Source organism: Paramormyrops kingsleyae, chromosome 12 (genome assembly GCF_048594095.1).
Source record: "Paramormyrops kingsleyae isolate MSU_618 chromosome 12, PKINGS_0.4, whole genome shotgun sequence".
In the NCBI taxonomy this organism is placed as follows: domain Eukaryota; kingdom Metazoa; phylum Chordata; class Actinopteri; order Osteoglossiformes; family Mormyridae; genus Paramormyrops; species Paramormyrops kingsleyae.
Window position 1 is genome coordinate 7,666,968 of NC_132808.1, and position 23,898 is coordinate 7,690,865.

The window sequence follows — 23,898 nt, forward strand, 5'->3', positions numbered from 1 at the left end:
CCTCCACAGCGCTTAATGAGCTACAAGCTTTCTTTTCATGCAAACAAAAGCCCCCCCCCCCCTCCTAGCCCCCTAATCCTAGTGAAATGCTCCTGTGCCATTCAGGCTGTTAAAACCTCATTCCAGGGCCTACAATCTTTCTCCTCTCTATCTATCTGAAGGGTTTCAGGCCCCGTGAATGCAGGGGCTGATTGAAAAGCCGTGTCCGTCCGACGCTTCTAAGCAGGCCGGCGAGGAATACCAGCGGTCTGAAGCAACAGCTAGACTAGCTGATCTAGGAGGTTCCTACCTGCTATGATTCAGTGTTTTGGTTACCACAAGCAGCCAGTGAAAGTCAGTGCTAGGTGTCCCCTCAGTGGGCTCCATCTCGGCGAGAGCTGCTTCCAGTGAAAGTCAGTGCTAGGTGTCCCCTCAGTGGGCTCCATCTGGGCGAGAGCTGCTTCCAGTGAAAGTCAGTGCTAGGTGTCCCCTCAGTGGGCTCCATCTGGACGAGAGCTGCTTCCAGTGAAAGTCAGTGCTAGGTGTCCCCTCAATGGGTTCCATCTGGACGAGAGCTGCTTCCAGTGAAAGTCAGTGCTAGGGGTCCCCTCAGTGGGCTCCATCTGGGCGAGAGCTGCTTCCAGTGAAAGTCAGTGCTAGGTGTCCCCTCAGTGTGCTCCATCTGGACGAGAGCTGCTACAAGTAAAAGTCAGTGCTACGTTTCCCCTCAGTGGGCTCCATCTGGACGAGAGCTGCTTCCAGTGAAAGTCAGTGCTAGGTGTCCCCTCAGTGGGCTCCATCTGGGCGAGGGCTGCATCCAGTGACAGTCAGTGCTAGCTGTCCCCTCAGTGGGCTCCATCTGGGCGAGGGCTGCTTCCAGTGAAAGTCAGTGCTAGGTGTCCCCTCAGTGGGCTCCATCTGGGCGAGGGCTGCTTCCAGTGAAAGTCAGTGCTAGGTGTCCCCTCAGTGGGCTCCATCTGGGCGAGGGCTGCTTCCAGTGAAAGTCAGTGCTAGGTGTCCCCTCAGTGGGCTCCATCTGGGCGAGGGCTGCTTCCAGTGAAAGTCAGTGCTAGGTGTCCCCTCAGTGGGCTCCATCTGGGCGAGAGCTGCTTCCAGTGAAAGTCAGTGCTAGGTGTCCCCTCAGTGGGCTCAATCTGGGCGAGGGCTGCTTCCAGTGAAAGTCAGTGCTAGGTGTCCCCTCAGTGGACTCCATCTGAGCGAGAGCTGCTTCCAGTGACAGTCAGTGCTAGGTGTCCCCTCAGTGGACTCCATCTTAGTGAGAGCTGCATCCAGTGACAGTCAGTGCTAGGTGTCCCCTCAGTGGGCTCCATCTGGGCGAGGGCTGCTTCCAGTGAAAGTCAGTGCTAGGTGTCCCCTCAGTGGGCTCCATCTGGGCGAGGGCTGCTTTATGTCTCCGGCTGGAGGCGTCACTGACGTAAGCAGGTGCCGTGCGGTTTGCTTTACGAGCACGTCATAGGCGGCCAGGCCACATCTGCTGTGACAATACTGAATGCAGGCTAAGTGCTGGAACCTTCACTGCCATCGGGCCACATGACAACCAGTAATGGAATAAGCAGGTTCATCTTGGCTACAAAAAACCCTCAGGAAATGGCAGCGAAAACCTCAGCTTTGCATCTTTAAACATCATTTGGCACCTCTGTTAATTTGCTGAGCAAAATCTGCAAGACGGTTTTCTATCCATTTATCTTCTAACCACTTAATCTGGTCAGAATTGGGTGTGGGTAGGGTGGGGGGGGGCTGGACTCTATCCAAGGCAGCATGGTGTATAAGGCCATGCCAGGCAATTTCACTATTACCTAAACATAACCAAAAGGGCAAACTTTTAAAAATGAATTCTAGGCATTTTCTTTGTTTGTGCTCCCAGTAAAAATCACGCAGCACCTTCTCAGCATTCAGAGCTGCCTCTGGAATGGTCTGGCAGAGAGCAGACGGCGAAAGCTTCAGAAGAGTAAGAGTGATCACCTTGGAGGAGAGGTACCACAGCCGGGTGGGGGGAGGGCAAGGCGTTGGCTCTCAGTGTCTAAACGTCAGACTGCTGATATTCTTCAGCCCCAAAAATTCCATAAGCTGGACAATCAGCTACCAGATGGCTAAAAACACACAGTAATCGACAAGTTCATAATAAGGCATTTTGACGTCGAAAACAGCCTGGATCTGAGATAATAAAAGCAGACTCAGCTCTCATATAGAGTGCGGCTGTTTTCCTCTTCATAACATGGAGGTGAATTAAGTTTGAGGGGCGGAATGATTAAAACTGTTCTTCCTATCATTAAGTCTTGTGATGACGTGCCACTTTAGTGTGCGCTCTACCAGCTCAGTCCCCATAATAATGTGATTTCAGCGTCTCCTTTGACTTTATTCTCAGTGTCTCCCTTAATTATCTGAAAGTTAAAAAAAATGAAGTGGTCACTCATGGTCACTTTGTCAGTAGTACACATTATTCATTGTTAGTTGTCCATTGTCCGTTGTTTATTTAATGTTAATTATTAATGTTGCACTGCTTTGTTAATCGCCTAATCTTTGAGGAAGGCATTCTTTTAAGAATTTCATTGTACTCTGTACACTGTAATGTGCCCATATGACAATAAAACTCCTTGAATCCTAAGGTGATTGAAAACATTACACAATAAAACGCATGTGTTATTGGGATGTATTTCTTTGTTTCACAGATTTCAACAATGCCAGTGGTAGCGTGTGAAAGCTGGTAGAGCACATGCTAAAGTACCACTCAGACTTTATCACCCCGATCAGATAAGTTCTTTTTTTCATTGATCATTTTTGCTTTATTGATGTCTTACACCAAGAAAACACATGGATGACCCTTCACTGTAATTTACCAAATATTATACCAGAATTCTTGTGGATAGAACAGAGTGTCATTTACAGCACAGAGCATCAGTGGTCTGGAGGCCAAAAACACAAGTGATACAATGACACACTGGAGGTTTTCTTGATAGTTCCTTGGATTATGCACTGACCCTTAATTCCCACAGGTGAGGTGCCACCCAGGGTGGAAATAATAAGGATTTTTTTGATAGATAACTTGTTAACAAAGATTTATTTTTTATGTCCAAAAGGCGATGACATGTTTTGTGTAGATGTAATTCAAACACGCAATGAGAATCACACAACTTTATGTTACACTTTTGTTCGTAATAACAAACAGGTTTGTTCGGGCAGATGTGTTGGCAGTTGGGTTTGAGGCAGGGTATAAATCTACAGGCATAGCGTCCACGCAGACAATAAATCACAGCTGGCCGGCTTCCTATAGCACACGCCGGACTCACTAACACAGTGCTGTCTGCCGCTTAGCGAGAAACGGCCATGCTTTGAATCAAGCTATTACTCTGTTTTAGAATGACATTTCAAATGTAAATACTGACAATGATAATAATTTCAGCTATTAGCTTTGAACAGTGTTTGGCTACATTCATGTACATACATGCAGGTGGGACCACGCTTACTTAAATGCAGTGTGACTCTGTGCCCATCACAGAGGTAAAACGATATCATTTTATTTCCATAAAACTCCCTATGTGCACCAATACTTGACGGCTCACAGATTAAGTGGCGAGATTGATCAGATGTTGTGGGTAGACCAAGAAAACATTATACTTCTAGAATTAGAAGAAACATTACTAGCAATTATGAGTAAAAATCAGGATTTAAATATGTTATGAACCATTAATACATAAAGGAACTGCCAAATTTAAATCAAGGCGATGACTGATATGTACATCACATCCAAAAAACACTGTTGAGTTGTTGGTCTTTCAGTCAAACTTTTGTGAAAACGGATTTGATTCCGGCAAAGTCCTGCGTGACTGGAGGCCCGCAGATATTCATGATGATTTCTTCCTTTGCTGCTACCTCAATGAGTTGTTTTTGACTGTCTTTCTAAAGCGGGTCCCGCTGGAACGTCACGAGCTCCAGCAGCGGAATCCTGCAGTGGCCCTGACAAGCATGTAAACTGCCCTACAGAATGGATTCCTCCTGGCTCCTCGTCTGTCCCTCCTCATTCTTCCCATTACCCCTCCTCCGTTCAGGGCGTGAAAGGGAGCGTAACCGTGACAGAGCATCCTTGGAGCATCCCAGTGACTCCTCTTCCCATCCTTTCATGGACAGCCAAGCGCATAATGTAATTCCAGGCCAGACCTGGGCCTCACCATCTCAGGATCTGGTTTGTTTTGCTTTTATTTCACTTTCAGCCAGTCTGAGTAACCATTAGCAACATGCGTCAAAGCCGTCTGTGTTCATTCTATTGGTGGCTTCCAGTCAGAGGTGCCCGAGAGCGAGCAGCATGGTCCCATCTCTCAACATCACAGCTGAGTAACAGTCTACAATACTTATAATGAGAATTCTATTTGCGCGCCATCTAACATTTTCCCATTACTATTGCCACATTAGTGACACTTCTTTCTGACGTGAAATTGCTATTTTCATTGTGTGACAGTGCAGCCAGGACAAGACTATTACTAACCATTACAATTACTGTAAATATTTCATTATACAATGATAAAATGCTTCTGCGGAAATGTATGTATATTGTTAGCATTGTCAACTCAAATCTGTTTGAGATGTGAGCCTTTTAAGGAAATGAACGACTGAGTGGTGATAATTTATAATCTGATGGCGCCATATTGGATACAGATGCAGTGCACACAGATCTCCTTGAGCTGGGAATGTGCAACAGGGGCCTGTTTGAACAGAACACTGCATCAGAGGGGCGAAAATTCCAGAAGGACAGCAGTCCACAGAGGTGGAATGTCAGGGGTGCTCCGCAGGTAATGCCTGTCTGTAACCAGTTACAAGCTGGTACCGAAAATCATCCAACACCCTACGGTTAGATGCGTGCACGTCCCAATTTTATGAGAATTTCTTTTCTGCGCTGAAGTTTGTAGGGGGCCAGATGTTTGTCTCGAGGTAAGTTTAGAAAGAGTAAGCAGCACGTGAATGGAGAATTCACATAAATTTGATGACTTGGACTGCAACATTTGTGTGAACAGCACATGAAAAATAGCTGGAAGAGTAACATTTGTTGCAATTTCCTGCCCTGAAAACTCCCTGTGATGATGCAGGCGGGGCCCTGGTTTAATTAGAAGTGACTGGCTGCTGTGTCATCAAGTAAATCACCGCCTGACGGATAAGGTGACAGCATCTGTTACACAAACTAACACCGTCAGGGGTCCTTAATCATCTTTGGAGTCTGAGCTTGTGAGAAGTCAGTGCTGACTATTGAGTTCCAGTCACTCTTGGTTCCCACAGGAGATATTCAGTAGACTGGTGTTGGTGCATTAGGTTTAAGCCCTAAAACTCTTCTGGAAAGTCAGATGGTGGGTATGTACGATGCTACCCGAGTGTGGTGGCCAAGCATGATGAACAATCGCTAGTCACGAGGTTAACAAACACACATATTTGAGGACACATGAGCTGTGTGGGTCAGAGGCCGGCATTAAATCGAGTTTATAAATAGACAAGAGTGCTGGCAAGCCAGGGGGGAGAAGGGTCACCAGATGCCTAAGTCAGCCAGAGGCATTACAGCATATTGCAGATTGGCTATAGAGCAGTCTGTGGTAGCAGATAGGGGTACAGAGAGGCCTACCATTGGAGGAATGGGTATAGAGAGACTGACAATAGGAGGAATGGGTATACAGAGATCGACAGTAGGAGGAATGGGTATACAGAGATCGACAGTAGTAGGAATGGGTATACAGAGATCGACAGTAGTAGGAATGGGTATACAGAGATCGACAGTAGGAGGAATGGGTATACAGAGATCGACAGTAGGAGGAATGGGTATACAGAGATCGACAGTAGAAGGAATGGGTATACAGAGTACAACAATAGGAGGAATGACAGACAGTAGACACAGCTACTAAAATAATGGAGATGATTGCATTGGGTGCTCATTTTCTGTAGTGGCGGACGAGGGTTTTCGTTGGCTTATTCACCACGTAGAAGTATGGTTGCCACCTTCAATCTGAAGAAACAAAGGACCCCTCCCCCCCCCGCCAAGTACCTGACCGATATTGGGGATCAATCGGGTGGTCCAAATATCAGTTAATCAGTTATCGGTACTGGTCAAAATTTCCAAATTAGTGCACCACTTCATAAGTAATTTCATACGCGACAAAACAAAGCCCAAAACAATGGAGGATATACAAGTCAGTTTGTTAATTACTGTTCTGTATTTTTAGCCATGATATGTAGGTTTCTTCAGCTTAAAGACATATATGACTAGAAATAAAACAACAGCAAAGATAGCTAGAGCTAGATAAGATTTTAACAACTCTGAGCTATTAGTTAAGTTCTCCCCAAGCGAGCTCGATGGGCCGAATGGCCTCCTCTCGTTTGTATAGTTCTTATGTTCTTATGTTCTTAAAGTCAGAGCATAAAAAAGAAGACGACTTTTACATCGAATTGAAATGATAAAATCTTCCAAGGCAGAAATATGGAGACATAATAACATATATTTTGATGTAGGTTGCACGGGAGTTTGTGGTGAATCAGTAAAGTTTATTCCTATAAGCCCCAATCCAGTAGTTCCTGGTTAAACAAAAAGTACCTACCCCAGAGTAGAGATTAAATAAATGATGAGGAACTACACTCATGCCGAGTTTGGGTGGTAGGACAGTGACAGAAGTTGCAGAGTTCCTAAAAAGTTCCTGGGTCATGAAAAAAGTTCCTGCGGTGGGAAAGGGCCCTTTGTGTTGGATGAAACGCCATCCTGTGCTGTGCTGATTGACTGTGCTGACCTTGACAGGTGTGATGGGTAGTGTGAAGAACTGAGGCTTTTGCCAGTGATGACACCCTATTCTGTGTATTGGTGTGCCCTGCAATGGCTTGGAGCCTCATCCTGGGCTGTTCTCTAACTTGCACCCATAGCCTCCAGGACAGGCTCCAGACCCCCGCAATCCTGAATAGGATAAGCAGTTCCAGAAAATGGAATGATGGATGGATGGGTGGGTGGACGGACACTATATGAAGGACACAAGACATTACTATTTAAATTATAGACTTCATGACAAAGCATGGCAAACAGATGAATTGTAAAAACACGACCAGGAAAACTCTTCTCAATGTATGAAAAAGTTGGTGCAGAATCATTTTACTATGGTCAGGTTTTTTACTGCTCACAATAAAAGTCAGGTTTAATATACTGTTTGTCCAATTTTGTTTTCTATTTTATCTTTCAATAAAGTAGCAACAGATTTCTTCCACTGCATTACTGTAGCCAAAAAGAAGTCCGCTTAGTCATGCGTGCTGGCCAGACACGAACAGCGTTGGCTCCGAAAACAGACAAGCCTGATCAAAATCGTGGCTTAACACTTGCTTTTTCTGCACTATATTACTGATAAGGGAATGAAAAGAACAGTGAGCAGCATTTGAGGAACATCTGCACAGTGAAGGGCAGAGTTTAATTACAGGACTCGCTGAATGAGCCATAGCGGCCAGCTCTCCTGAATGCTGGGATCAGCCAATTTACTGGTCTCTGTCCTCCTTTTCGGTAATGGGCCCCTCCCCCAGTGCTACCAGCCTCCTTGAAGATCCTAACTCACAAAGCCCTACCCCCCCCCCCCCCCCCCCCCAATCCCACACCGTGGGCCTGTGGACATGGTCCTATTGAGGGTCACTGGAGTACAAATAAAGACAAATTTGCCAAGCTGAGCCCAATAATGCCCCAGTTAGCACATGAAAGCCACCCCCCCGAGGGGGCCAGTGGGGGAAGGTCCACATCAGACAAGCGACTTGACGCATTCCATCTCTCTCTGCCCCAAACAGGCCTTGTCCTCAGCCCCCCCCCCCCTCCTACTCAGCTCCATTGTAAAAGCCTAGTTAGAGGGATTGGATTGTGGAATTGCTTTAACAATGACCCCCCCCAGCCACAACCGTCTTAACCTGTATGCATCCAACATTCAGATGCAGACCATGGTTGGGCGTAGCCACCAATTACATTCAAGACAGACACAGCGTCCATGCTGGGATAGGCTGGAAGAACATTTTTTGAGACACCCGGTGCCTGTTTCTCCAGCACGGGCCCTCCCCTCAGTGGAAGGTTCTCCCTTTCAGGGAACAAACACGCCCTGCCTCTATCCCCGACATGTATGTCGGCTGTGCCCTCCAGAGGTTAACAAGCCCACACTGATGCGCCACTGTACCCAGGGGGGGTTGGAGATGACCAGCCCCATTTGCATTAATATGGCCTGCTTTGCAGCATACGCCAGGCTCTTAGTTTCACTTGGCTGGGTATGGCCTCCATTTGTCTGCACTGCTCAGTTTCTCCCAGGGACGTCAGGATAATCGTGTCGCCATTATGGACGTCCCATGGGTATGAATCCGGAGTACCAGGGAGCTGGCTAAGTTCACATATCTTAGCAGAGCAGAGTATGACGGGCTGAGATGCTCCTTGGATCACTTTAGAAGGATACTTGATATTTGGTAAAGCTTTACATTAACTGCACCTTCATAATGCATTCATCATGCATTCATAGAACATTCAGTGCACCTTCATAATGCATTCATCATGCATTCATAGAACATTCAGTGCACCTTCATAATGCATTCATCATGCATTCATAGAACATTCAGTGCACCTTCATAATGCATTCATCATGCATTCATAGAACATTCAGTGCACCTTCATAATGCATTCATCATGCATTCATAGAACATTCAGTGCACCTTCATAATGCATTCATCATGCATTCATAGAACATTCAGTGCACCTTCATAATGCATTCATCATGCATTCATAGAACATTCAGTGCACCTTCATAATGCATTCATCATACATTCATAGAAAATTCAATGAACCTTCATAATGCATTCATAGATCATTCATGAGCAGCATGTAAGTACCATAATGTCCTAACATACTTTAACAGCTTCAATATACATTAGTAACATACAATAAACAATTATACGAGTGTAATGTTTGTTATCCTGTTTGTAGCCCTGGTTCCTCCACCCTTCATGGAAGTGTTCTTGAGCAAGACACTGAACCCCGAATTGCTCCTGGTGAGCAGGTTGGCTCCTTGCATGGCAGCCTTCGCCACTGGTGTGAATGTGTGGTATGGATGGGTGACTGTGAGGCATAACTGGAAAGCGATTTGAGTGCTCGTAGGAGTAGAAAATGCGCTATATAAATGCAATCCATTTACTATTAACCATAAAATATTTTTTATTATGATGTGTTACTGATGATTTATATATTACTGTCTTATTTACTCCCCAACATTAAAAGTTCTTCTGATTACAAAACCATTAAATTAAGCATTAAATATAGTGATTTGACTGATGAATTGATACATTCATTACATTTAATGTACATTATTTTTTGTGAAAATCAAAATTTGTGAGCAAGCTGATCGTACGCAGGAAAAATACAGAAAGATTTCAGGACGCATTAAACCAAAGTGATCCTGCACCATTGTATGGTAATGAGCACAGAACAGCGATATTTTCTTTGCACATTTACGCACAGCACACCGTGGCATAAATGTCAGAAATGAAGTCATAGACCCTAGTGGGTCTAAGTCCTCTTCAAAGTCTTTCATCTCCATACCGAGCCTCCTGATTTATGTAAACAAACCCGAGAAGCACGGATAAACACCTCCAAGCCCAGCGAGAGGTATTACTCAGTTAATGGGACACTGCAGGGATCCCTCGCTGCCTGACTTCGGGAGTAACAGGATCAGCATTCTTAGGCCTGACACTAGTGCAGCTGTGGCTGCAAGCCCCAGCGTCACGCTGCGCAGACTCCAGCGACTGCGTCTCTGCACGCAGGGCTGCCTGGATCCACCTGCGCCAAACCACAGCCACCGCAGGCAGTGAAACAGCCATGGGCTGCTTTGCTATCAAAAACACTCGACAAGGATCCCCGGAAATTTGGCATTTCTGTCCTGGATGATTCTTTCACAAGACAACCCAAACATTTTATTGGTAGGTTTTAGAAGCTGTCTGTGATCCAGTACTGGACAAATGGTTGATGGATGGATCTGAGAATTTTACAGTCTGTTTATCTGTATGTATCCTTTCATCACAACGTAATCACCAACTTCACTCTCTGCTCCTGTTCCTTTAGAACGAAAACCTTTTCTAATAAACTTGTTGAAATGTTTTAAAATTTCAACCCAGACATTTTCAAAATACTGCTGCCCCAAACACTGCTAGAGTTTTGCCCTTTTCAAAGATTCAGAATTAACAAGAACAAATTACTTGGATGATCTACAGTGTTATAATTGCAGTGTTTACATTTCACATTCACTGGCAGTATTCTGGGGTAAACTCATTTCATGCAATTATTTTGGAACAAGGTCCATGTGTTAAGCATATAGACACTTTAATATAAACAATATGAACAATTTGTCTTACGCTTCAAGAAAAAATGCTAGTTGAACACCAAGGCTCGAAGTTCTGGCAACTTGCTAATATTTAAGAGCCCAGTACATGAGGCTCATCGAGAGAGAAGGTCTATGGCACTGTTGTCCATCTCCGTAATCTACTCTGAGACCCAGGTACAGCGCAGTTTCCACCTCCATTCGAAAGGCCACTTCATGGTTACCCTTCACAATGGACATAGTGGCAGCGTTGTGGAATTTGCGGAACGATCTGTGGAACTTCACTGGTCTTCAGCTCCTTCGGGAGCTGCAGTGGGAACAGGCCAGTGGGACACCAGCGTCCATCCTGGCCGAGCTGAGCAAAGACCACAGGAGGCCCAGGTACAAGCCAGGTGCAGCCAGATCTGCTGGAGCCACCACAATACCATTTGGCCCCTTTCGTCTCTAATCACAAAACCTTCTTTGTCAATCCTTCCAGCAGCAGGCCAAAGCATGACGTCAACGTTATTTCAAGAGGTTGTGGGCCAACTATAATAACCCTTCGTTAAAAAAAAAAAGATACTACTGGGAGGAACATTCTCCTGCAGCTTCCAGGCCATGCATTCCTTACTGCTTCCCCGTCTCCCAACTCAAACACTGCTCCACGATTCCGGACATTTCTTTCCAAATCCCGCTCAGCTCAGGGCTCTAGAAACACAGACGTACAGCTGTCGCGTCTTCTCATTCGAGCGAAAGTATTATCTGCCGAGGAAATGGACCGTGGCTCTGGAGGGATTTGACTCGAGAAGCAAGGAGGCAAAGAAAGAGAGGAGCTGAGCTGCAAAGAATTACAGAACGGTGAATTATAAGGTGGCATTTTTATGGGTGATCCGTGTTGTGGGGACTCTGGCTACAAAAATGCTCGGTAAAACCATCAGTGTGCACAGGTGTCCTCTGGGGGCACCTCCTCATTTACAGATTTACAGTCAGGTGCTAAAAGAAGCAGCATTTTAAATGCCTTCATAATTTAATAAAACTACAACTAAGCCGTGTCTAAGGCTAGGTTTCAAATCTCTGAAGAGATTTTAAATGAATACGAAAAGTTTGCTTAAAAGAAAAAGTTAACCTAGTCTAATCTAAATCTAACGATTGCAAAGAGATATCTTGAAGAATGTGGCTAGATACTTCAGATCTGGATGTTTTTTCTCAATGAATGACATTCATTACTGCGACTCTCTACAGAGAACAAACTCTTTCAGCTTTTTAGGTCAATAATATTCACGATGAAGCAGTTACATGGTTTGTGTCAAGACAGCTGGAAGCTCAAAGAGTGTTTACATAAGAGTGTTACATTTATGTAGGCGTGTTAGCATGTCGTGCCTCAAGAAATTCTTAACAGTGTTGTACTGTTTCTGTTTAGCAGTGATTAATCTTGTATGGTGGAAATTATTTGAATAATTTCTAAACAGACATGAACTGAACTAATTATAACTGGAAGGACAAAGTTAGGAAGCATTCTGGGGCACTACTTTAAGTTAAAGTCATATTTTCGGACGTAAAGCCTTTACACCGATTTTAAGGTCTTTTACACCAGCTCCATTCCCTCCGATCCCTTCTGTGTGATTTAAGGACCCTCCCCCTGTGTCTTTGGGGGTGCCTGTCTGTTACATGCTCCAGATGCTGGACCCTATAGGTTATCGCTCTATAAATCATTCCTTCGCACCCCGACACCTTACATTACGTATCCAGTCTGCTCCACTTCAGACCACGTCAACAACGTCACGACTCCTGAGATTTAACAATAAAACTCCCTGACTGGGGCTCCAGCCGCCTAACTGTGGGTTGTTTTCGTATCCTGGTGCTGACCTCTCCCCATAGTGTGGGAGACAGGTGGCCACGTGTTGAGCCCCCCCCCCCCAAAGTGCCGGCAGGGCTGCGGCAGAGCGGGAAAGCCCAGGCCACAACCAGAGGACACAAACTCACCCTGTTTACACGGACGGCTATGAATAATCGCAACATGACAATATAATAATAGCTGGCACCGGAACTTTAAACGGCTGCGTCGCGGGGCTGCGTGAGAGACCCGGTACCCCACAGCCTATTGGACAGGGGGCCTGCGCTGTCAGGCCCGGCAGGTGTCGGGACAGGGCTCCAGACAGAGTCCGAACAGCCGGCCGGGGAGGATCGGGCAGGCGCCGCAGCGCAAGTGCGCCAGATTTTTGGGATGGCTGTGGAGTAGGCTGGCTGACGGAACCTCACAGTGGAACCCATAGGGCTGTACTCTCAGCCACTGCATAGACCCATAGGGCTGTAGTCTAAGCCACTGCATAGACCCATAGGGCTGTAGTCTCAGCCACTGCATAGACCCATAGGGCTGTACTCTCAGCCACTGCATAGACCCATAGGGCTGTAGTCTCAGCCACTGCATAGACCCATAGGGCTGTAGTCTCAGCCACTGCATAGACCCATAGGGCTGTACTCTCAGCCACTGCATAGACCCATAGGGCTGTAGTCTCAGCCACTGCATAGACCCACGGGGCTGTACTCTCAGCCACTGCATAGACCCACGGGGCTGTTCGATGGACCCACACAACAGCGGCCACAGCGCTGAGCTCTGGGATCATCACTGGGCCTTCACACTGGAAGCCAAAGCACTGGACTCTAAGCTGATTGCTGGAGCCTCGCCATAAAGTCCACAGTTCGGGGCTGTAGGCTGCATGGGATCAAGATTAAACAGTAAACATTTTACTACAGTGGGCATCAGGTTATGGACATAAACTGGCAAAAGGGCTGGGGATTCAGTTCACAGAAGGGACCTTGATGTAGTAAGCCCAAGCAGGCTACTTAACCTGAATTACTCCAGTAAAATATCCAGCGGGATAAACCTGAATAAAACTATAAGCTCCTTAGGGCAGTAGCTAAGCAACATGGACACATACACACTTCACCCCCTACTGGGGTAATTACATGTGAAAACAAAGCACTGCAGGTCTCTCTTTATAGTGGGCAAATAGTGTGGCTTTGATGGTTCAATGAAACTCAGCGTCCAGGCGGGTTTGGGGAAAAAACAAGAAGAGGCAGGGGTGTGTTCAGGGGGGCGTCGAGAAGACCAGCAAGGGCTGCGTGTCGGGGGAGGTGGCCAGGAAGCGGAGAGCAGACTGGGCTTCTCCCAGAGCCGTGGCTAATGGGCCGAGGGTAATGTCTTTACCAGGCGTGGGGCACCAGAGCAAGGGTAGTTTTTCAGCTCCTGAGTTTTCATCTGACTCCGCTCATTAGCGTCCGGTTGCCCCCTCCTGCTGGGAACGTGGCTCCAGGGAGGCCATCGCTGCCCCCTCCTGCCTGCTTCACTGTCTCCCTACTGCCCCAGTGCTTCCTGGGAAACACGTGTCAGCATGAGCGAACCGCTGTCTGGGTGCATATGCGCGTCAGAGCCAAACTGTCCTCACACCACCAAAGCAGCTCCATATTCCGCTCACCGTCCGTCAGCTGCCACCACGTCAGCACGTGTCTTTGAATACAAAGGCGGTGGTATCAATTAAAATGGTTAACTACTGTTTTACAGGAAACCCACAGGATTGGTTGTTCTGTTTGGCACAGTGAGCGTATCATAGACAAAGAGGCTCGGAAAATATATGACTCTTAGAAGACAAAACAAAAGCAACTGGTAGTTTGTAAGGAAAGCAGCTGGATTGGCAGGAGAAGCAGAAAATCATTGTGTACCCTGCTTTTAAAGCAACGCCCCCCTTTGAAGATGCAGACGAACTATACTAAGGCAAAAAAAACAAACAAAAAAACGCAGAAGTCACAAAGTTTCTTCTAAAGACAAAATTATTTCAGGTTGAGCAGTTATGAAAAAAAATCTGTTAAGTATACGTCACGAAGCGGATTACTTAACATGACCTATGTCCAACAATAACTTTAGTAGCAAACTTTTCCTTGTAGTTAAACTGCAAAAGTGCATGATTGCAGACTTCAGAACAGTATTTAAAAGCTCTATTTGGATGAGGAACAGGTAGCTTCAGTGACGCCTGGTTTGGACACACAGAGACGCAAGGTAAGACTGGCCAAAAATCTCTGAGTAGGTTATTACCCTAAAAAAGATGCCAAAGTCAAAGTGTGAATAGAGAAATAACACTACCAAGTTACCAAGTTACCAAGTTAACTAGTTAACAAGCGCATGCCCCAGGCCATGGGGTATTTGGCTACCTGGTGCTGACAGACAGGGGCCCCCCCAAATTGAGATGCTCAGAGATGGGCCCAGATTTGCAGGGTGACTCACGTTTGCAGGGTGAGAACAAAAGGTAACTGAGCATTTCAGACAAAAGTGAAACTGAAACTCACAGAAATATGGGAAACCAGGACCAACAAACTAATGTAGCCACAGAATAGGACAGGAACGAACGAGGAACATTGGAATAAGCAAAGCTCTGTGCTGCCTATCCACATGACCAAGCAAAGCTCTGTGCTGCCTATCCACGTGACCAAGCAAAGCTCTGTGCTGCCTATCCACGTGGCCAGGTAAAGCTCTGTGCTGCCTATCCACGTGGCCAGGCAAAGCTCTGTGCTGCCTATCCATGTGGCCAGGCAAAGCTCTGTGCTGCCTATCCATGTAACCAGGCAAAGCTCTGTGCTGCCTATCCGCGTGACCAGGCAAAGCTCTGTGCTGCCTATCCACGTGACCAGGCAAAGCTCTGTGCTGCCTATCCACATGGCCAGGTAAAGCTCTGTGCTGCCTATCCACATGGCCAGGTAAAGCTCTGTGCTGCCTATCCACGTGACCAGGCAAAGCTCTGTGCTGCCTATCCACGTGGCCAGGCAAAGCTCTGTGCTGCCTATCCACGTGACCAGGCAAAGCTCTGTGCTGCCTATCCACGTGACCAGGCAAAGCTCTGTGCTGCCTATCCACGTGGCCAGGCAAAGCTCTGTGCTGCCTATCCGCGTGACCAGGCAAAGCTCTGTGCTGCCTATCCACGTGGCCAGGCAAAGCTCTGTGCTGCCTATCCACGTGGCCAGGCAAAGCTCTGTGCTGCCTATCCACGTGGCCAGGCAAAGCTCTGTGCTGCCTATCCACGTGACCAGGCAAAGCTCTGTGCTGCCTATCCACGTGGCCAGGCAAAGCTCTGTGCTGCCTATCCACGTGACCAGGCAAAGCTCTGTGCTGCCTATCCACGTGGCCAGGCAAAGCTCTGTGCTGCCTATCCACGTGACCAGGTAAAGCTCTGTGCTGCCTATCCGCGTGACCAGGTAAAGACTTTATCTTATACACACTCAAGACTGAGCAGTGAGATCCACTGACTGGCTGTTTATATTGCCACCGCAACTTGGCAGCCAGAATGCAAATGTCTAGGGGCAGCATCTGCATGTAAAATAGAGAGAGCAAGTTGTATGGAGCTTCAGTGTTATGATCAGATGGAGTGTTTACTGAAAAACATTACTGGATGTATGTAAAATTCAAACATAGATGAAACACAGACTGACTGAAGACCAGCACTAAACCGTTAGTCCAAAAGCAGGCCATTTTTGACTCCATTAGACATTTTTAAGTTCTTACTCCCCATCTCTACATGTGATGGTGGGAAAAAGGCCGAGAAATCTTTTTCATTTCCCCCAAATTGTGACCAGGTGTTGTCACATCAGACCCGCTTCTGTGGCATCGCTCACATCACAGTAGACCTTTTGTTTGCTCAGATATAATAGAGAGGAAAAGTGAAACTGCGAAAATATTTACCCAAACTAACTGTGGGCTGAGATGGAGCAATGGCGGGTGTGGGGTGCCTTTAATGGGGAAAAGGTGTCAACGTTTCCCCTGTACAGAACTGACACGTCTGACTCTACCCGCTATGTACCTCTCACTATATGAACCACATATGGACATATCAAAATATTACTGGGCCAGAAGGAAATTCACAAAAAAAATGACATTAATCCCTTTGCTTGGGACTTGCCAGATAGAAAAATCACATTTTTTTACAATGTGTAGAATCTGAGGCCCAGTATCTGGCTTGGCATTCTGAAATGCTTCCCTTAACAAGCATATGCCAGTGGCCTGTACCGCTTGCCTTAAGAGGCTCAGTACTACAGTATAACAAATACCACAGTAAATATATCTAGCAGCAACCCAGACCTGGCTCCCCCAGAAGGTCATGCTGGTGCTGCAGCCCCCTTATAGCCCCAGACATGCAGCAGCTGCTGGTAGGAAAGGTTCAGGCCTACAGTTACCTGGCTCCAAGGCTCAGGATAATCAGGTGACTCTGGGTTTATGTGGACTGGAGGTAAATCACAGAAGATGGCAAATGCCTCCTTAATCATGAGATGGCTTCTCCCCCCTTTTTGAGCTAATCATGCTTTCCTTATACTATCCTGTGTACTGGGATCGTCCCCTAACTTCAACCTGTTCTTCCTCAGTCAAGCAATGGAACTGCTGGAGGAGCAGAGATGAAGCAGCTCTTTGGGAATTCCATCAGACTGACGGTGAAACATTTACAGGATTCATTACTAAGTTAGCTAAGTACAGAAACAGCCTTTGGAATTTCATGTCAATTTCCAGACTAAAAAAAAATTAAACCCACCTTCGGTAAATTTTTACACACTCTGCTACAGAAAAACTTATTTCTACCCTCAAAGAAAAAAAAAGTTCATGAAAATATTCAGCTATTTGATATAATAATTATTGTTAAATCTGGTATTGACACTGGAATTTAGATAATCGCACCTGTGGAAATTTCACATTGGCTTGCAGACTGTAACCTTCTTCTGACTCGAATTCAGACTTGACTTCCAATAAATGATGTTTCCCTCACTACAGTCGGTAAAAACTGTGGAAATGGCAACAAATCATGAAAGCCGTCACAGGCCTCCAGACCCTGAATACCAGAGCCCGGCCAGAGCTGAAAGAGACCAGTGGTGTTACACAAAGTGTCCATTCATGGCAGGGCCGGCCTCTCCGCGCCTCAGTTACGCCGCTTTGTCCTCGCCATCAGAGCTGACAGCAGTATCTGGGAGCGAGGTGAAAGACATCAACTTAGCCAAGCTAATCTGTGTTTGGCACAGCAGCGTTCCACACAGGGACTCCCCTTACCCTCTGCCGGGCTTGGACGCTGGCCTGGGCTTGGCCTCAGCGTTACGGGGCACCCCACCTTGCTTCCTCGTCGCCAGTCTTACGTCAATATGGTAACCAGACTGCTCTTTGGAACCAGACTGAAACCACCCTTTGTTGACAAAAGATGAATTGAACCCTAATAGGCAGTCTGGCGCGATTCCAAACCAAGCAGAGTTCCCAGTGCTACTGTTGATTTTACCCTTTGTTGTTAGTAACTGGATTTTGAGAAGTCCTATTAAACATATCACTTTGAATGCGCCACGATTCAAACAAGCCGGCGCTGTGTGGCTGCTCACGGTTCATCCGGGTTTCCCACTTAGCTGAAGAGATGACAGATTCACTCCGTCCGTCCCCAGACTGGCTCCGGAGTGACCCCGCCGTGTCCCCAAAGGCTTCTCTCCCGTACTCGCAGAAACGTCCTGGCTCACGTTTACCCATTTGAGGAGAGTGAGAGCTGCAACTGGCCTGACAACTGCGCCAGTTCACTTTCAGACTTGCGGGAAATGACTAAAATGAAGCACACAGGTCCACTTACGAAGAAAGTTACGAATCGATCCTGCTCATTTAAATTTGTTAAATTGCACGGAAAATTCTTCATTCTTATGTTACCTCTATGAAGAGTGTCTTTCCATTTTTTTTACTGATCATACACCAGTCTAACCATTCATGCACTACAGTCATGGGGGAGCCTGAAGCTGCACCCTCCTGGAACCTTATAGAGACTGGTGCAATATACAAGAAACGTCCAGTCAACGGCAGGTCTGTGGGTGAGAATGACCAGGTCTTTCAAAGCTAATATAAAGTAAAAACAACGGATCAGTACAACTGTGCCACGTAGAAAGGCACCTCGGAATGCAAAGGCTGAAGCTTGAAGTAATTCTGCAGGAGATAAGATCCTTAGTGAATATTTTTACATTTATCCAGGCTAATCCATCTGTAATATTTAAACGGCCTCCGGATTCAATTTTACTGATGCAGGAACTGATGCATTTTTTTTTCCTCTTAATGAGTTACTCTGTTCTGCAGCGATTACTACGCATACTGCTCAAATTACAGAACCGAAGGACTGGTGCTCCATCCTAGGTGGCCTCAGGCCATTCCAGACCCTGGAGAACCATGGTAAATGAGACAATCAGGAACTCCCGCCAGCGCTAGGGCAGTTTCCCTGTCCCCCTCTCCCTTAGTGTACAAGCACGGCACCGTAAAGACTATCGTGAGACACGCCGCCGCATGACAGGTTATTTAAAATGCACCAATAACCTCAATATTATTACCAATCCATCTTGAGAAGCCTATTCTCTGTTCACGTCGGTTCTCTGTTTCGCAGTAATGTTTTGAGGGCATCTCTGTGATGCAATAGGGATGCCGGCTCTGATATCCAAGCTAAGCTACAAATAATTTGAATTCACATGCTTTCCAAGGCGTATTTACACAGCTGGATTTCCAGTGGAACCATGTCCAGTTATGGATTTGAGCTTCATGCTGATACATCCTGATCCCAGTGTTCTATGGAGAACCCCACAAGCAGCCCAAAATAAACACAGCAATGTCTTATTAGAGCATGGCAGTATCTCATCCTTGGCGGATGTCCGTCACCTTGGCCCAGGTTGCCACCGGATCATAAAGGATGAAACTGAATGCCTGGTGGTTGTTGACCTTGGAAGCACCGATGGAAGATTAAAGGATGAGGAGATCCCCTAAAGACTCTGCTCCTCACCCCAGCTTCAGCTCCTGCCATTAGTCATTCTTTTGCTTCGTAACCCAGAACTGAGACAGCCGGCCCAGCGTGACCATAAAAGCTCCTACTTTGATTGCAGCTACACTGAATCATCCTGCTCTTTTCTCCAATTCTCTCATGAGTTAACCTCAAATGAAAAGTCAAAATGGATGGAATGGTTCTGACTAATGAAGGAACCTCCAAAAAACTGGTCATGGAAGGTGAAACAGTACAAAGATCTAAATGAAGAGCGTGTGGCAGATGACAGCATACAAATATTACCATATCAGAAAGATGGAGCTTGTGTAACTTTTCCAGAACATACAAAACATTACTACATAACAGCACTGTTGCAAATGCTGGAGTAGTGTGTGATCCTAGAACATGCACAGTGGCAAAGATTCCCCAATGTCCATCTGTCTCTACAGCAAATATATAGGACTCTTTACTCAGATTTAAAAACTGTAGTTACTGCAGCATTCAAAGCCATTTTAGACAATTTCATGCTCCCGACTTTGGGAATGGTTGGGAACGGTTTGGGGATGGCCCCTTCCTGTTCCAACATGACTGCACACCAGCACACAAAGCAAGGTCCATAAGGACATGGATGAGTGAGTCTGGTGTGGAGGAACTTGACTGGCCTGCACAGAGCCCTGACCTCAACCCAATAGAACACCTTTGGGATGAGAGTGGAGACTGTGAGCCAGGCCTTCTCATCCAACATCAGTGCCTGACCTCACAAATACTCTCCTGGAACAATTTTCAAAAATTCCCATAAACACACTCCTAAACTTTGTGGACAGCCTTCCCAGAAGAGTTGAAGCTGTTGTAGCTGCAAAGGGTGAGCCGACTCCATATTAAAACCTATGTATTAAGAATGGGATGTCATTAAAGTTTACGTGTGTGTAAAGGAAGGTGTCCCAACACTTTTGGCAATATAGTGTACCTTCATAATGCAGTACAAAGCATCCTTAATTCTTATACCAACCATTATAATGCAGTGTTACAATGCAGATAAAGGTATCTATTGTGCATTATAGATAAGAGCTTCATAGAGTATTCATAATGCAAAATAAACATGGTTATAACGTGTTATGCCTTTTTATAAATACTTATAGCTGTGTTTATAGTACTTTATGAATGCATTATAATGAATTATGAAGGTATCTATAATGCATAATGATGACTTGTTTACAAACAAGCTTTTATTACCAACAAGCTTACCAACAAGGTTTTATTAATGTGTCACTACCATTTATAAGTGGCAAAAGGGAGTTTTATTATAAAGTTGTACCGATTTTGTTCATAATCACGGGTTAAACTTAGCATGTGTAGAAATCAAAATTGGTCTACCTGTGAATGGATGGCAGAAAGGGTACCACAGTAAAAGTTACAAACACCTGAGAAGTGCACTTAAGGGCCAGACTAAACAAAGCCATTTGCTTTGGCTCTGTTTGCGGCCTAAGCTGTTATTAGGCTTTGACTTGCACATGTGCAGGAAGACCTACTCCAGCTCAGAGGAGAACAGGACCAGCACTGCTACATCAATGCCATGTTATTGAAAGGAACTCCATGCTCAGCCATGGAAAACCAGAAAGGCGGCCCTGCCCCCCAGCAAAGGGGGGGACTCACCAATGACGATGAGCGTGTAGTTGATGTTGACGCTGCCAAAGCCGTTGGTGGCCTTACAGACGAAGGTCCCCGCATCCTCGGCCTCCACCTCTTTGATCTTCAGGCCCTGGCGCAGCACACGGAAGCGCGTCCAGCCACTGTGGATGTTGCGGCCATCTTTTGTCCACATTATGAGGGGAGGGGGGTCCCCTTCCACAGGGCACGGCAGCTTCATGGTGCGGCCGATCCTCACCGTCTGCCGGTGGGCCACCTGCTCCGACACGCGGGGAGGACCTTGGGAAGAATCAGGAGCAGCTTTTACAAACTCACGCAGTGCAGATCTAAAGCAGCGTTTTCCAGTCCAGTCCTTGGGAACATACAGCCAGTCCATGTTTTTGCTCCCTCCAAGCTGCCCATCAGACATTTTTACTGGGAGCTGGGAGGGAGCATAAACATGGACTGTCTGTGGATCCCCAAGGACTGGACTGGGAAACACTGATCTGAAGCACTAACAGCTTTGAGAGCGAAAGACTAGTTCCACTGGTTGTTAATCTGGTCAGTCCAGTGTTGCTCAGGTTAATGAGATCCCATATAAAAATAAATATATATACATCCTACAAAACCATTAGGGGGGGCTATGGAGTACATAGTAGGAGCAGACATAAGTACGTAAGGACATTCTGACTGCATGAAGTACTCAAGCTGAGTTTTGAATCCCAGTTTGGGACGTTTTTTGTGAAAGTCCTCTTCCAGAGTTCTGGAATTCCTCCATGCAACATAGTGAATTGTACAAACAGGTCATCTCTATCAGGTATTATAGAACAATGGGTATATGAAAATCACTGATGGGAGTATATTTGAGATCAGGCAGCCATGGCCCAGCCCAGCAGACTAGTCAACCTTTGAGATGGATAGTAGTTCTGCAAGCAGTTCCTGTTGGACAAAGATCTCCATGAGCCAGGAAAAAAGCAGCAGTAATTATTCCTCTTGAGTCTCGATGATGCAGACCATCTGGATCCTTATAATTCCAGGCCCTCTTTGCCATGCCCCTGGTTTAATGAGTTCTCATTAGACCGCCCTCTTCCCCACCCCCACCCCTCCCCCCTCATAAAGGGGTGTGGAGCTGGCCAGCCCAAGAGACACCAGAACATACCCCAATTCAAGGAAAGGCAGGGTACTTTTCTAGTGGAGAACATTAAATCTCAAAGTGTAAGGCAAAAGTTAGTGGTGTTTAGCTCTTAAAGTTTATTCTTCTGCAGCATCTATGTCATGGGATTTATGTATCTATATGACTTTTATGTTGAGTTTAGATATACCTTTTTATTATTCCTTTGGAAGAAGGTTCTATTCATTTTTTTTAGGCATTTTAAATATTACTGAGAAGCCATTACCTTCAGTCTGCCTGTGTGGTCAGTATTAGTCTACAAAATGGAATGGTTTATGTAGACATGTAGACATGAGGTCCTCTTGGAAGACAAGGGCCTGGAGACTAGATGTGTTTTGAGATTCGGTGCTGATTGAAAATTTCAGTGTGGTAGGTGATGCTGACCTCATGATCAGCATTGCAGGGCAGAATTACAGTTCAACTCAGTTGGCCTCTGATTAGGGAGAAAATATTCAATTAATGAACCTAATGTTCAATTCCCCAGAGATGCTGAAACCAGATTGAAATAATTGGGGCAGCACCTCATCCAGAAAATGCAAAACAACGTAGAATATAATTACTTTCCCTAGTTTTACACTACATATAAGATCAAAAGGGAGAAGCCAGCCACCATGAAGCAAGGCTCTTTGCTGTTAATTAGAAACGTTCATACTGGCTTATCTCAACATGCCTCTACTACCCTAGCATGTGGGAGGAAGCTAAGTTAATATTACAGCAGTTGGTAAATGGAACGCATGAGACTAGGGGTTCTATTCCCAGCTAGGACGTCATGTTTTAATGTTGTGCGTATTGCAATTATGACTCTATGCATATTGTGCAGCATGGAGTGGGAACAGTAGTGAGCAGGAAGTAAAATGCCAGAAAAGAATGAAACAGGAGATAGTGAAGGAAATAGGGAGAACAAGAGGAGACAGAATGACTCAGGAAAGGGGACAGGAGTGAATATAAGGGTGAAAATGACAAAGCAACACAATTCACTCTAATGATGTACTTCTTCCACCTTGATGAATAGCTTCAATATGTCAAAATTGTCAGAACAGTGGCAGTTTCTTAGCAATTATGTACACATACAGTACGGTATTTCAAGGCCAGAACTTTTTGGGCCAGAGAGCTGCAATGTTTTTAGTGAACATATGGCCAACACACCCCACACTATTCCCGAACCTTGAAGACTTCTTCACTAATACACTTCAAAGAGAATTTTATTAACATGTTAAATACAATTAGCTAAAGGAAATTCCACAGGAAGGTCAAATGGCCCAGACCATGTATTTGGAAAAGAAGATAACGTACAATGTATTTATTCACAAAAACTTTCAGATCTTCAAGTACAAAGCCCAAAAGTGATTCTTTCACTCTAAATAAAGTACTTGTGTTCTTTCAGTCATGCTCTCATGTTACAATATTTATCGTGTTCAGTTCAACCTTAGAAATAAGCTCTGTATTCCCACTATTTGTGGAGCTCAACAATTCTTCTTGAAAGGCTTTATAAGAATCCTGCACTGGTTATATAATACATGCTTTACCAAGATTTTCCATTCTAAATTGAACAAAATTTTTGTAGATCCTGTTTATGCCATTTAACAAAAGCACTGAGCAAATTCTCCATCAACCATTAAGACAACATCTTTATTTTTTTTTTTTGAATTACTGTTTTGACAAGTGTGTATAATATTTACCTCAAACTCAAGAATAAATAACTGCATCATAGCCGACGATGCCTGATAAATGCTTTGTACTGTACTAGAGAGAGGCAGAAAAACGCAGTAAGCCTGTGAAATGTGGCAGAATGTTCTAGAAGGTTTCTTATTCGATAACTGGAGTCACACAGTGCCATTTAACCAGGAGGCGGCTAGTGGAAGTCGTCACTGTCTCATTTCGGCCATATGCCCCTGCACCGCTCACAGCACGGGGTTGGCCTGCCCTGCCGGAAGGATCTCCCAGGCCGCCCCCGGGCCGCCGCCCCCAGGCAGTCACCCCCGGGCCG

General features: G+C 45.7%; 1 protein-coding gene across 1 annotated transcript in view; it reads right to left on the minus strand.

Annotated features, from left to right (window-relative positions):
• The window catches only part of fgfrl1a (fibroblast growth factor receptor like 1a), a 74,897-nt gene that overhangs the window by 16,716 nt on the left and 34,283 nt on the right, over window positions 1–23,898 (minus strand). The window contains exon 3 of the mRNA XM_023800060.2: window positions 20,768–21,040. Coding sequence (XP_023655828.2) covers window positions 20,768–21,040 — 273 coding nt within the window. The remainder of the gene's footprint in view (window positions 1–20,767; window positions 21,041–23,898) is intronic.